Genomic DNA, 13,950 nt, shown 5'->3' on the forward strand with positions numbered 1-13,950 from the left:
ACTAAGATCTACTAATTTATACTAATTCACATTAGTATATGAATGAATGCATTCAACCTGATTTTTGTTAGAGGGGATTATATTTTGAAAAATTATTAGTAAAATCCAGTTTGTTAGGTGACTTCCCAGAACTAATATATCTAAATATATTATTCTCTTCCAAGTTATTCTTTTCAAGTGATTTTTTTCCCTTGGTGCAAATGTTGAGAATACTTCTTTTGGAATTGCTATATCCTTAAAGCCAAAGTTAGTTGTTTTAGTTTTTAGTTTTGTTTTGGTTTTGTTTGTTTGGTCGGTTGGGTTTTTTTGTTTTGTTTTTTTTTTGTTTGTTTTTAGGCCACACCCATTGACGCTCAGGGGTTAACTCCTGGCTATGTGCTCAGAAATCGTTCCTGGCTTGGGGTACCATATGGGACACTAGGGGATTGAACTGCAGTCCATCCTAGGTCAGCACATGCAAGGCAAATGCCCTACCGCTGCGCTATCGATTGGACCCATGCTTTTATATTTTTTTGAAAGAGACAAATTTAGAGCTAACCTGGATTGTAAAACCAATAAATAAACTTTAAAAAAAAATAGGGGGGTACCACACCCTCCTGCACTCAGAGTATACTCCTGGCTCTGTGCTCAGGAATCACTCCTGGCAAGTTTGGGGACCATATATGTTGCCAGGGATTGAACCCAGGTTGGCTGTGTACAAGGCAAACACTGTAACTACTTTTCTATCACTCTGGCCCCTAAAACCAATGAAGAAACATTTTTGACCAGTGAAATAAGTCACAGATGCCCCATTTTTTCTTTTTATAAGTAGGTATATCCTTCTAAAGTAACTGTTCTTTATTATATGAGCATTCTGTTCTAACTTTCCAGTACCCAGGATAGCAGATGTATAGCAAAGTAGAAAGGGATATACAGACCCTCTGTGCCTTTCTATTTGTTCATTGCCCTTGTGAGCAGAACTTAGAAAGACCAACCCTAAACTATGCCAACAATGTCAACATGACATGTAAAACTTCTTATTCATCACTAGCTATTGTTCCCTTTTGGAAAGCCTATGTGGCCTCCACCTGTTCCATTGTTTCAGTCTTTATTATCTTTATAACCTTCTTCCGTGGGTAAAAAAGAGAGCTACGTGGTTCTGCACTCCATTCTACCTCTTAAGTTATGATTCAAATATATTTTAATTGCGATTGTAAATTTACAATTTATAATGTGATAAAATCAGTTCAAATATTTCAAGGCTATATAAAAAATTTAGGACACAAGACTGGTGTGTGTATAAGATGTTAAATAGTCATAGGAAAATTTTAGATTTTCACATATTTACTTAATAGAGACACTACTGGGGCTGGAGCTATAGCACAATGGGTAGGCATTTGCCTTGCACATGGCCAACCTGATTTGATCCCGGGCATCCCATATGGTCCCCAGAGCCTATCAGGATTGATTTCTGAGTGCAGAGCCAGGAGTAACCCCTTATCGCCACCAGGTGTGGCCCCAAAAAACAAACAAACTGAAAACAAAAACAAAAAAGACACTACTGATAATTAGATTTATCAGTTACTATTTATTTCCTTTAAAAGTTGCATATAGAAGGAGTACAGACTTTCCATTTTTTTCTTGTTGATATTAGGAAAACCTTTAAGATCACCAAATCCATAATTATAATTTAATATTTTAACATTGTGAGCCCTACATGATTAAAACTTGGCATTTTTCCTTTCCCTACCCCCCCCCCCCCCCCGTTCCCAAAGAAGCACATAGAGTTTTTTGAGGGCCAGCTAAAAAGGTGCCTGCCTTGCATGTAGTCAACTGGGGTATTATCTCCAGGACCACATATGATTCTCCAAGGCCCACTAGGAGTAATCCCTGAGCACAGAGCCAGGAATAAGCCCTGAGCACTGCTCTGTGTGACCCTAACATCAAAAGGAAAAAACAAGATGGGTTTTTGAATAACCTTTTAAAGTTCTTTTCTATTTTTACTGCTAATATCCCATTTAAGTACAAAAGTCTTTGTTTTCCTTTTAGGTAACTTCAATCCCTCCCTACTCAGTGGGTACGATCTATTTTAATGAGCTATGGAAGTTCACTACTGACGTATTGATCAGCATTGTTTCAGGCTGAATTTTTTTATAAGATATATGACATTATAAAACATTTCATGTTTTTGCTTTGGAAGAACACGAGCTTTGTAATCTCATCAGAATATTAAATTAATTCTGGACAACATTCTCAAAATTAAAACAGTGATAGTAGAAACATGTTACATCACTTAAATCCATCTGTTTAATCTAGGACACTATATTATTGCAGATGATAGACAAATTTTAAATATAAATTGGGACCCAGGGGTTTTAGTACTTCATCTGAATACTAAACATTAAACCTGTCATTTTTATCAGGATTATCAATAATTGAAAATAATATTATAAGCAAGTAGTCTAAAATGTATTACCATATGAAGACACCAAAAGATAAAAATTCTCAGAGAAAGCATTTAAATGCAGGCTTATACTATTTTTTTGTTTGTTTTTAAATGGAAAACATATGAGCTGGATTCCTCCCAACCCCTCAATCATTTCCTAGTACTTAAAGACATTATTTGCACTTAAAGACATTTAGTCATTGTTTTAAGCACGAGAGAGGATATAGAAAGAAATCTCAACTGGAAAATTCCTACTCAAAAAAAATTTTTTTTGTTTTGTTTTTTTGGGCCACACCCATCTGATGCCCAGGGGTTACTCCTTAAGTGAGTAACTTAAGTGAGCTTAAGTTAACTTAAGTAAGCTTAAGTGCTCAGAAATTGCCCTTGCTTGGGGGGACCATATAGGATGCCGGGGGATCAAACCGTGGTCCTTCCTTCGCTAGCGCTTGCAAGGCAGACACCTTACCTCCAGTGCCACCTTGCCGGCCCCTACTCAAAATTTTTGTAAAGGTGTGCTAGAGCTGGCTCCCACTGGTTAGAATCAGTGTTTTATTTTTCAAAATTTTCCCAAGCTGGTTATTAGAATAGCTATTATTAAACATGGATATACACATTTATATAAATTACATTAATTCTAAAGTTTATAATACCCAATTTATCTATGCTCATGAGGTTATTTACATTTATCTACTCAGATTGATTTGTCATGTGTGTGTGTGTTTTTTTTTTATATTCAGTAAAGTCATTGGTGTTTTGAAATTGAATACCTGCTTACCAGCGATAAGAGTATTTCCACCACATAGAATAATAGCAAATGCTTTAGGTCAGGACTTTTCTTTTCCCCTCTGAGAACTGGTTAAAACATTTTATCAGCACATCACTGATTTTAGGCTAAGCAAACTCATTTGAAAAGCCTCTCTAAAAATTAGATGTAAAACAGACCTTTCAAGAATGATTAAGGCATTTTTCTATGTTAAATGTATAGAGTTGAATATCATTGTTCAATGTTCCACATGCTGGAGGCCTCGAATACTTATGATTTCTGTAGCACTCACATCTTAAATATTAGCAAGATCACTTCTATGTAAAAGCATTTTGTCATATCCAGGTCAAATTTATTTGCGACATCAAACTTTTAGAGTGCTTATATAGGCTTATAATATTTTGTTTCATTGCAGCTGCCACTGGTGACATGCCCACATACCAGATCCGAGCTCCAACCACTACTTTGCCGCAGGGAGTAGTGATGGCTGCCTCACCAGGAAGCTTGCACAGCCCCCAGCAACTGGCAGAAGAAGCAACACGCAAACGAGAGCTGAGGCTAATGAAAAACAGGTCAGATATTGCTCTAAAAGTCAGCAGCCTTTCCCGGGATGGACACGTAATGTCTTCCTGTTGGCCATAAAAGATGTGATTTGGGGCTTGAGTGATAGTACAAGGGGACCTCACCTTGCACGTAGCTGACCTGGGTTTGATTCCTGGCACCCCACATGGTCTTCCAAGCACTTCGAGAAAAATTCCTGAGTACAGAGCTTGGAGAAACCTCTGAGCATCCCCAGCTGTGGCCCCTGGAGATAAATAAATACCTTTTAAAAGATGTGGCTTTTTTCAAAGAATTTCTCCCAATTTTAGTGTTATCTGACATTTTACATGTTTTTTGCTCTAGTGTGCTGTTTGTCAGGGTTCCTTACCATGAAACTCTGATAAGCTCCAGATGTAGCTTTAATGTTTTTGTAAGGTCATGTCTAAAAAACATTAATTTTTCATAATGAATGAATATTACAAATATTTTGTATTGAAGTCTGAGGTAATTTTGACATTTAAATTAAATAAAATAAACTTTAGTGTGAGTTAAAAATTTCTGAAGTCTTTTGCAGATAGTTATTCCTGTAACTTTTTCCTGTTTACAAATCATATGTATTATTCTGAAACATTCCAATCTAGTACAAAAACAAATAATTAAAATGACTTGGGGGGCTGGAGAGATAGCATGGAGGTAGGGCATTTGCCTTGCATGCAGAAGGACGGTGGTTTGAATTCCGGCATTCCCGATGGTCCCCCGAGCCTGCCAGGAGCAATTTCTGAACATAGAGCCAGGAGTAACCCCTGAGTGCTGCCGGGTGTGACCCAAAAATAAAACAAAACAAACGAAATAAGATGATTTATAGTCTCAGGGCCGGTGCGGTGGCTCAAGGGATAAGATGTCTGCCTGCCCGCACTAGCCTAGGATGGATCCCCTGGCATTCCATATGGTCCCCCAAGCCAGGGAGCGATTTCTGAGTGCATAGCCAGGAATTAACCCCTGAGAGTCACCGGGTGTGGCCCAAAAACCAAAAAAAAAAAAAAAAAAGATGACTTATAGTTTCAAAAATAATGTGTATATTTTTTCTTTTCTTTTCTTTTTTCATTTTTTAATACTGTGTATATTTACTTCCATTTCATTTCATTTTATTTTGCTTTTTTTTGGGGGGGGGACACACCCGGTGACACTCAGGGGCCACTCCTGGCTATGCACTCAGACATTGCTCCTGGCTTGGAGGACCATATGGGACTCAAAGATCAAACCTCGGTCCATCCTAGGTTAGCACGTGCAAGGCAAATGCCCTACTGCTAGTGCTACTGCTCCAGCCCCTCTTTTCATTTTCTTATTCTTGAACGATTGCTGTAATTTTATTTTATTTTATTTTATTTTATTTATTTTTGATTTTTGGGCCACACTCGGTGACGCTCAGGGATTGCTCCTGACTTGAGGGACCATATGAGATGCTGGGGATCAAACCCAGGCCCGTCCTGGGTCAGCTGCATGCAAGGCAAACGCCCTATTGCTGTGCTATCACTTCAGCCCTGTAATTTATTTTTAAGCAGCTACATATCATAAAAAATGCTGTTTTCCAAAGTCATTTTTTAATTTAGCTTAAATATTATTTTGTGATTTGTTTTTTATTATTAAGAATGATACATATTGGGCCCGGAGAGATAGCACAGCGGCGTTTACCTTGCAAGCAGCTGATCCAGGACCAAAGGTGGTTGGTTCGAATCCTGGTGTCCCATATGGTCCCCCGTGCCTGCCAGGAGCTATTTCTGAGCAGACAGCCAGGAGTAACCCCTGAGCACCGCCGGGTGTGGCCCAAAAACCAAAAAACAAACAAACAAACAAACAAAAAAAGAATGATACATATTAATCTATTTTTAAAATAAGCAAAATGGGGACCAGAATAATAGTACAGTGGGTAAGGCACTTACCTTGCATGTGGCCAACCTGGGTTCGATCCCAGCATCCCCTGTGGTCTCCTGAGAGTAATTCCTGAGTGTAGAGCCAGGAGTAACCCCTGAACACTGCCAGATGTGTCCCAAAACAAAACTTAATTAAATAAATAAGAAAAAAATATGAGTGTTTCCACTAAGTCTTCTCAGCTTATGCCTAATGAAGTAATTCAAGGTCCCCCAGATGACATTTCTGTGGAGTGGAAAGAGAGAGGCACCAGCCCCCGAGAAGGGAATCTACTTCTCTTACTTTCTCTTTCTCTTACCAGTCATTTGTCTGCAATGACTGTGGGCCTTGCTCCTTTCAGGAAAGGATAAACTGTCCTAGACCTTACCCAGCCTTTCAGGCTCACCACCTTTTTCTCAGAAAAGAATTTCAGAAGGAGACAAGCAGTGGAATCAAAACAGGTTTTATTTAGAAATTCTGAAGAAGGGGGAAGGAATGAGAATAACATGGTTAAGAGAAAACTTGACATTCTCCAGAGCCATAGGAACCCCAGTAAACATCTCAGAGGGGAAATGTGGGCAGCGTATGTACGGACACTGTGCATGGGTGACAACACACGTGCATTCTTTCTTTGTTCCATGTTGACTTTTAATTTATTTGTTTATTTGGGGGGGCCCACATCTGGCAGCACTCAGGGTTACTACTGGCTTTGTATTCAGAAACCACTCCTGGGGCTGGAGCGATAGCACAGTGGTAAGGCATTTGCCCTTGCACGCAACCAACACTGGACAGACGGCAGTTTGTATCCCAGCATTCCATATGGTCATATGGTCTTCGAGCCTTCCAGGGGTGATTTCTTTTTTTTTTTGGTTTTTAGGTCACACCCAGCAGCGCTCATGGGGTTACTCCTGGCTCTACACTCAGAAATTGCCCCTGGCAGGCTCTGGAGACCATATGGGAAGCCAGGATTTGAACCACTGTCCTTCTGCAGGCAAGGCAAATGCCTTACGGCTGTGCTATCTTTCCAGCTCCCAAGGGTGATTTCTGAGCACAGAGCCAGGAGTAACCCCTGAGCTGAGTGCCGTCGGGTGTGAACCAAAAACCAAAACCAAAACCAAACAAAAAAAAAAATCACTCCTGGCAGGCTCTGGGAGTGGGGGAACCATACAGGATGTCGGGAATCAAACCCGGTTCATCCTGGGTCATCTTTGTGCAGGGCAAATGCCCTACCACTGTGCTGTCTCTCCTGCCCCTCCTGTTGACCTTTTTTGTTTGTTTTTTTGTTTTTTTGAGGGTCATGTTGACTTTTATAGGGTTTTCCAACTTGCCCCACATGGAACTTTCTGCCTTGGTAAGAATCCATTGCTAGAGTGTCCAGGGTAGGATTGTTGGAGGTGTTTGGGGAGATAGTCGATGTGCTTCTTTGACATTCCTTGTTCCTGATGGAGCTGTAGTAATGGCAGGTAAAGGTTTTTTTCGGACCTTAGATACTGTGTTCACAAGATGGGTCCTGGCAGTGAAGCCATTAGCAGTTTAAGACTAGTAAAAGGGTAACTTCTTCAAATTCCATCTCTAGGTTTTATTACCTCCCAAGAACTTTTATTACATCCCAAGAATTCATTGCCTTGAGGGACTTTCTTATCTGCTTTCCTGCTTCACTAGAATTGTATGAAAAGGAAACCTCTTAGATGGGATTGTGCTCACCAATAATCACAACCTTAGAGTAGTATTTTATCTATGTTAGCAACTTCCTTTAAGTTTAAGCCTCTAAAGTTCAGAAATGAATGCTGAGCTCAGTTGTCTTTTTTACTGAATGTAACAGTAACAGCTACATTCAAGTTTGCCAGTTAGCTTTTTAAATATAAAAGCTTTACATATTATAGAATCCCCCCCCCCATTTTTTTTTTTAAGTTTTGGAGCCAGATCTGGCAGTTCTCAGAGCTTACGTCAGGCTCTGTGCTCAGAGATCCCTCCTGGCAAGGCTTGGGGGACGCAAGATGGGATGCCCAGATTCAAACCACTGACCTTCTGTATGCAAGACAAACACCTTTCCTCCATGCTATCTCCAGACCTAGAACTTCTTAAGTTAGACTACTATTTTATATGATTAGATAGAGTGAAAACTTCAGCAGATTGCCAGTAATAAGCTTTCTAGGATGGGAACCTCTTTATCTTTGATTATTCGAGGTTTGTTCTTTTTTTTTTTTTTTTTGGTTTTTGGTTTTTGGGCCACACCCGGCGGTGCTCAGGGGTTACTCCTGGCTGTCTGCTCAGAAATAGCTCCTGGCAGGCACGGGGGACCATATGGGACACCGGGATTCAAACCAACCACCTTTGGTCCTGGATTGGCTGCTTGCAAGGCAAACGCCACTGTGCTATCTCTCCGGGCCGGAGGTTTATTCTTTCATCAGTTTGCTCACAAATCCTGGAGGAGGGTTGAGTGGGAGGGCTCACAGGGCAGTAGAGTTGTTCTGTGGAAATCTTGTTACCAAAGATTCCGACTTTTGATCTGATAGAGATCTGTGGATACTTTAAAAATGTTCTCAATGAAGGGCCGGAAAGATAGAGCATGGAGGTAGGGTATTTGTTTTGCATGCAGAAGGACGGTGGTTTGAATCCCAGCATCCCCTATGGTCCCTCAAGCCTGCCAGGAGCAATTTCTGAGCATAGAGCTAGGAGTAACCCCTGAGCACTGCCGGGTGTGACCCAAAAAACCAAAAACAAAAAAAAACAAAAAAACAAACAAAAAAAAACTGTTCTCAGAGGGCTGGAGTAATAGGACAGCAGGTAGGATCATTTGCCATGCACACTGCTGGCCCAAGTTCAGTTCCCAGCATTCAATCTCCAAATGGTCTCTAGCCTGTGATGTATAATCCCTGAGCCCTGCAGGGGCTTAAACAAAAGTTTAAGAAATGAGTTCCTGGGGCCAGCGAGGTGGCGCTAGAGATAAGGTGCTAGCCAAGGAAGGACCATGGTTTGATCCCCAGTGTCCCATATGGTTCCCCCACGCCAGGGGCAATTTCTGAGCGCTTAGCCAGGAGTAACCTCTGAGCATCAAACGGGTGTGGCCCGAAAAACCGGAAGAAAAAAAAAGAATTGAGTTTCCTCGGGCTGGAGAGATAGCATGGAGGGAAAGCCTTGCATGTAGAAGGACAGTGGTTCGAATCCCAGCATCCCATATGGTCCCCAAGTCTGCCAGGAGCGATTTCTGAGCATAGAGCAGGAGTAACCCCTGATCACTGCCAGGTGTGACCCAAAGACTGAAAAAAAAAAAAAAGAATTGAGTTCCTCTAAATATGTCCCTCAACTACCTAGATAGATAGATCCCCCAAAAGGAAAATGAAAAATGTTTGGTTTCTAAAAATATAGGCTACCATTTGTGTCTAGGCTATGGTAACCATGGGAAATGAAGGCCTAGCCTTGTAGGTGATATTTTGTTTTAGTTTTTATAGTAGGTGGTATTTTATTTTTTGAGGTTTTTTTTTTTTTCTTTCTGGTTTTTGGGTCACACCTGGCAGCAATCAGGGGTCACTCCTAGCTCTATGCTCAGAAATCGCTCCTGTAGGCTTGGGGACCACATGGGATGCTGGGATTCAAACCACTGTCCTTCTGCATGCAAGGCAAATGCCCCACCTCCATGCTCTCTCTGGCCCCCAAGTAGGTGGTATTTTGAATTAAAATAGCTAGTCCAGATTTTATGTGCAGTCAAAACAAAGAATCCAGTGTCATCAGGGATCTGGTCTGCTGCTCCTCCCCACTGTCATCTGCAGCATCTGACATTCCTTCTGAGGATCACAGTTTGTTTGGCAACACACTTCTGGGGATTGCATTTGACAGGCAGAGGATGCAGGGGCTAGTGGAGCCTTACCTGCTGAAAACATTTCTTTACAGACTCTTCTAGCAATTTTCACAAACTTTTCATTGACAAGAAATAGTACAGGTCACTTCACAGTGGGGATGCATTGAAAGGAATATGCTTTTAGGCAATTTCCTTATTGTGCTAATGTCTTTGAGATAATTACACAGACTTAGATGGTCTGGCCCTAGTACTCATCTATATTTTTGTTTTGGTTTTGGTTTAGTTTAGTTTTGTTTTGGGACCACACCCAGTGACACTCAGGAGTTATTCCTGGCTATGCGCTCAGAAATAACTGTTGGCTTGGGGGACCATATGGGATGCCAGGCGATCGAACTGTGGTTCGTTCTAGGTCAGCCTCGTGCAAACACTAGGCAAACACTCTACCACTGCACCACTGCTCTAGCCCCTCTAGTACACATCTAGATGATATAGAGCAACCACCTTCTTATGTGCTTTGTCCATCCTAGACCAAAACATTATGTGGTGCTTGAATGTCGAGAAATAGAGTTCCTAAGTGCAGAAGTTCTGAGAAGGATGATTTTAACTTTCTAAATCTCAAAGAAGAGCAAGATGAGTGAAAAGCATGTGATAAATGGCTTTAAGCTGCACAATATCTTATACTCAACACTTGGTGCCATGTCTGTTTTAAGTTCTTTCTTTCTTTCTTTCTTTCTTTCTTTCTTTTTTCTTTTTTCTTTCTTTCTTTCTTTCTTTTTCTTTTTTCTTTCTTTCTTTCTTTTTTTCTTTCTTTCTTTCTTTCTTCCTTCTTTCTTTCTTCCTTCTTCTTCTTCTTCTTCTTTCCTTCCTTCTTCTTCTTTCCTTCCTTCCTTCCTTCCTTCCTTCCTCCTCCCTCCCTCCCTCCTCTCCCCCTCCTCCCCCCTCCCTCCCTCCCTCCCTCCCCCCTCCCCCCTCCCTCCCCCCCCCCCTCCCTCCCCCCCCTCCCTCCCTCCTCCCCCCCTCCCCTCCCTCCCTCCCTCCCTCCCTCCCTCCCTCTCCTCCCTCCCTCCCTCTCTCTCCCTCTCTTTCTTTCTTTCTTTCTTTCTTTCTTTCTTTCTTTCTTTCTTGTTTTGCTTTTTGGGTCACACTCGGCAGTGCTCAGGGGACAGTCCTGGCTCTAAGCCCAGAAATCGCCCCTGGCAGGCTTGGGTGACTATATGGGACGCCGGGATTTGAACCACCATCCTTCTGCATGCAAGGCAAACCCCTACCGCTGTGCCATCTCTCCAGCCCCTAAGTGCTTTATTTTTCTATGTTTAACTCACGTAACTTCCATATGAAAATAGTTCTAATTATTATCCTTTGAAGAACTGAAGTTCAGAGAGGGTAAGAAGTTGAGTGAGGAGCTGAAACAATAGCACAACGGTAGGGCATTTGCCTTAAACGTGGCCAACTCAGGACAGACCCAGATTTGATTCCTGGCATTCTGAACGCAGAGTCAGGAGTAACCCCTGAGCATCACTGGTGTGCCCCCCCCCAAAAAAAAAACAAAAACAAAACAAAAAAGCTGTTATCAAAAGGGTTTTTCATATACATTAAATAATACATTTCTCCCCACCACACACATCTACATACACACACCTAAAAATGTTGATTAGATTCCTTGATTTTTGGTGGGGGTACACTAAAGTGACCGATCAGCCCTTGTTGTTTGTGTTTGTTGCTCTGGCAATAGGAATGTTCTTAGAAAACTTTGGGTGTGTCTCACTAGTGTGCTTTAAAATTCTGTGTATTGGTCAGAAATGCATAGAATCAGAGAACAGTCTTGAATTTCACTTTTGAGTTATTCAGTGGCTTTTCATAATTTTTAATAATGATGATCTCATATTTCTGGAATTAAACTTTCTGAATTATTGAGTGTTGTATTGTGTATCCTCCTCTTTTCCCTCTTTTTTTATTTCCAGGAACAGAACTTTTATTTTGTTGTATAAAGATGTGCATGACTTGTTTATTGTTATTTTTTCCGTGTTGTTTTCTAGCCAGTAAACTTTCTTGCAGGCATGATTGATTTTATTTGCTTTCCTGAGATTTCTTGAAGAATCCAGATGTCTACTATTAACATTTAAGGATTTGGAGGTTTAATTATTTTTAAATTATTTTTAAACGAAACAAAGTTAATGTGTTGTGATAGAAAACGTGGCCTTTGGTAGTCAAAAAAATTAAGGGACTTTTAAAGGATCTATAAAAGTTTTATGGCATTTCCACATGGGGATGTGTTCCTATTGTTTTAGGCTACTGTAAATCATTCTGGTCACTTCTTGGCATATGTGCCTACTAAAACACCCTTTACAACCAACTGGTCTGGAATAGATTGTGCTCTGAAGTCATTCTTGTTGTCTTCAAGTACTCTTACAAAAGGGCATGTGCTGGTTATGTTTGATGTATTGTTCTAATCAAATTGTACTTAGATTGATTGTTGAGATTTGTTTGTTCTTTTCATTTATTGGGTTGGGAGCAGTCGTTTATTGAGCCGCTCTGGATTGTGCTGGGAGGTTTTTCTTGTAGTCACTTGCCTTGTGTTGGTTCCAGGGAAGCTGCCCGGGAGTGTCGCAGGAAGAAGAAAGAATATGTCAAATGTCTTGAAAATCGTGTGGCTGTGCTTGAAAACCAAAACAAGACTCTCATTGAGGAACTCAAGGCCCTCAAAGATCTTTATTGCCATAAAGCAGAATAACTGTCTTTGACTTGGACCTTGTGTACTGTGAACTCTGATCAAGGCAGGAGATACAGCAGTTCCACTAATTGCCTTATGGACTTGTAGAAGGGACACTTGTGACCCTTCAGAATCCAGTTTGGCTTAGTGTTGGCAATGGAATTGGGAATGTTGTCCCGAGATTTGGAAAGCAGCCATGATCACATACGCTATGCTTACTTCAGTCTGTTGGTCAATAGCATGCAAAAATATGTTTTGTTTGCCCCTTTGCTTCTACCCTTTTTCAGGGAAGCTGCTAAAGAATGTCGACGGCGAAAGAAAGAATATGTCAAATGTCTGGAAAGTCGTGTTGCAGTGCTGGAAGTTCAGAACAAGAAGCTTATAGAGGAACTTGAGACCTTGAAAGACATTTGCTCTCCTAAAACAGATTAGTAGAAATATTTTCATTATGAACTGATCACAACATGTACAGTTGCTTTTGAAAGCAATACAATATTTAGCCAGCAAGGATTACGGCTTTTCTTCTTTGTATCATTCATCATATGCTCTCATCTCTAACATTCCTGAAATGTGCTTCACTGTACGTAGTTAATTCTTAGCCGTCACATCTATTTTTTAAAAAAGGAGACAAACTAAAAAAAATGTATGTAACAAATTCTTAAAATACGATATTTGTATGATTTCCAATGCTACGTATTTGAAGTTCGTGATCTCTGTGTCATGAATAGTGTCCTATGCAATAACTTTGTTTCCAGGTCTTTAAAAATCATTTTAGGAAAGGATGATCAAAGAGAACGCATCCAGTTGTACAATAAAAATAAACCATACCCCTCCCCAAATACCTCAGGAAAGAATTGAAAGAATCTAATGACATGCCTTTATGAAAATTATAGCCTATAAATGAATTTATGGCATTTGCAGACTTTTATATTAGTTGCTTTGTAAAGAAAAGTATTGTATTGCTGTCCTTGAATGCCATAGTTGAAGAGAGTTTTTAATAGAACCATGTTGGTTATACTTTGTAGTGTTTGGTGCTCATTTAACTATATGAACCTTAACTCCGTTTTTACTCTATTGTGTAATATAAAACTATCTTCCAAAAGTGTTTACTGTTGGTTTGATATCCTAATCATAGTTGCAACAAATATTTAATAGCCTGAATGAGTTCCACGTTCAAGTTAGAATTGTATTTGCATAGCATCACGGGTACTCATGCCAATTCCTACACTGGGTCTTGAGCTTTGCAAATACTTGTTGTTTTGTTATTGTTGTCACCCATGGTGCTCAGGTTTTATTCCTGGCTCTATTCTGTACTCAGGAATCACTCCTAGAGGAGCTCAGGACCTTCTGGGATGCCAGGGATTGAATGTGGGTCATCTGCATGCAAGGCTAGTGCCCCGCCCACTGTACTCTTTCTCCAGGCCTCTGCATATGCGTTCTCTGCCATCTCATCAGAATGAGTTGAGCTTCAGTCTGTGGTACGGAGGGAGCCTTTCTGCAAATGGTCTGGAAAGCTCCTGCTGACAGTCATGCATTTTGAATCTTTGCAAACAAACCAAAGTGAAAACACAAGCACGCCAGAATTTTATTCTCCATTTTAAAATGGCTAGAAGTCTATATTAGATAAAATATTTTAATATTTGATGGTCTTTTTTCTGTAAAGAGAAGTACTGCCACTGGTATCCACATTTTCTTCTGGTCTTCATAGATTTAAAACTTTGGAAAGTTTTAAATAACTTTATGAAAGTCTAGAGCCCAAGTAACCATTCTCTTTGCAACATCTGTGGAAGGCCACAGATGTAGCT

The 13,950-nt window shown here is 40.5% G+C and overlaps 1 protein-coding gene across 11 annotated transcripts in view; it reads left to right on the forward strand.

The window, feature by feature from the left end:
- Positions 1-13,250, forward strand: part of CREM (cAMP responsive element modulator) — a 94,905-nt gene extending 81,655 nt beyond the window's left edge. For 8 of the 11 annotated variants that reach the window (XM_049776561.1, XM_049776562.1, XM_049776565.1 and 5 more), the window contains 2 exons: positions 3,604-3,760; positions 12,022-12,610. In XM_049776561.1, the coding sequence (XP_049632518.1) occupies positions 3,604-3,760; positions 12,022-12,166 (302 nt within the window). In that variant the 3' untranslated portion in view covers positions 12,167-12,610. Of the gene's footprint in view, positions 1-3,603; positions 3,761-12,021 lie in introns of all 11 variants that reach the window. The other 3 variants (XM_049776559.1, XM_049776563.1, XM_049776564.1) reach the window with 1 other exon arrangement.
- Positions 13,251-13,950: the final 700 nt, after the last annotated feature.

Source organism: Suncus etruscus, chromosome 7, assembly GCF_024139225.1.
Source record: "Suncus etruscus isolate mSunEtr1 chromosome 7, mSunEtr1.pri.cur, whole genome shotgun sequence".
Lineage (NCBI taxonomy): Eukaryota > Metazoa > Chordata > Mammalia > Eulipotyphla > Soricidae > Suncus > Suncus etruscus.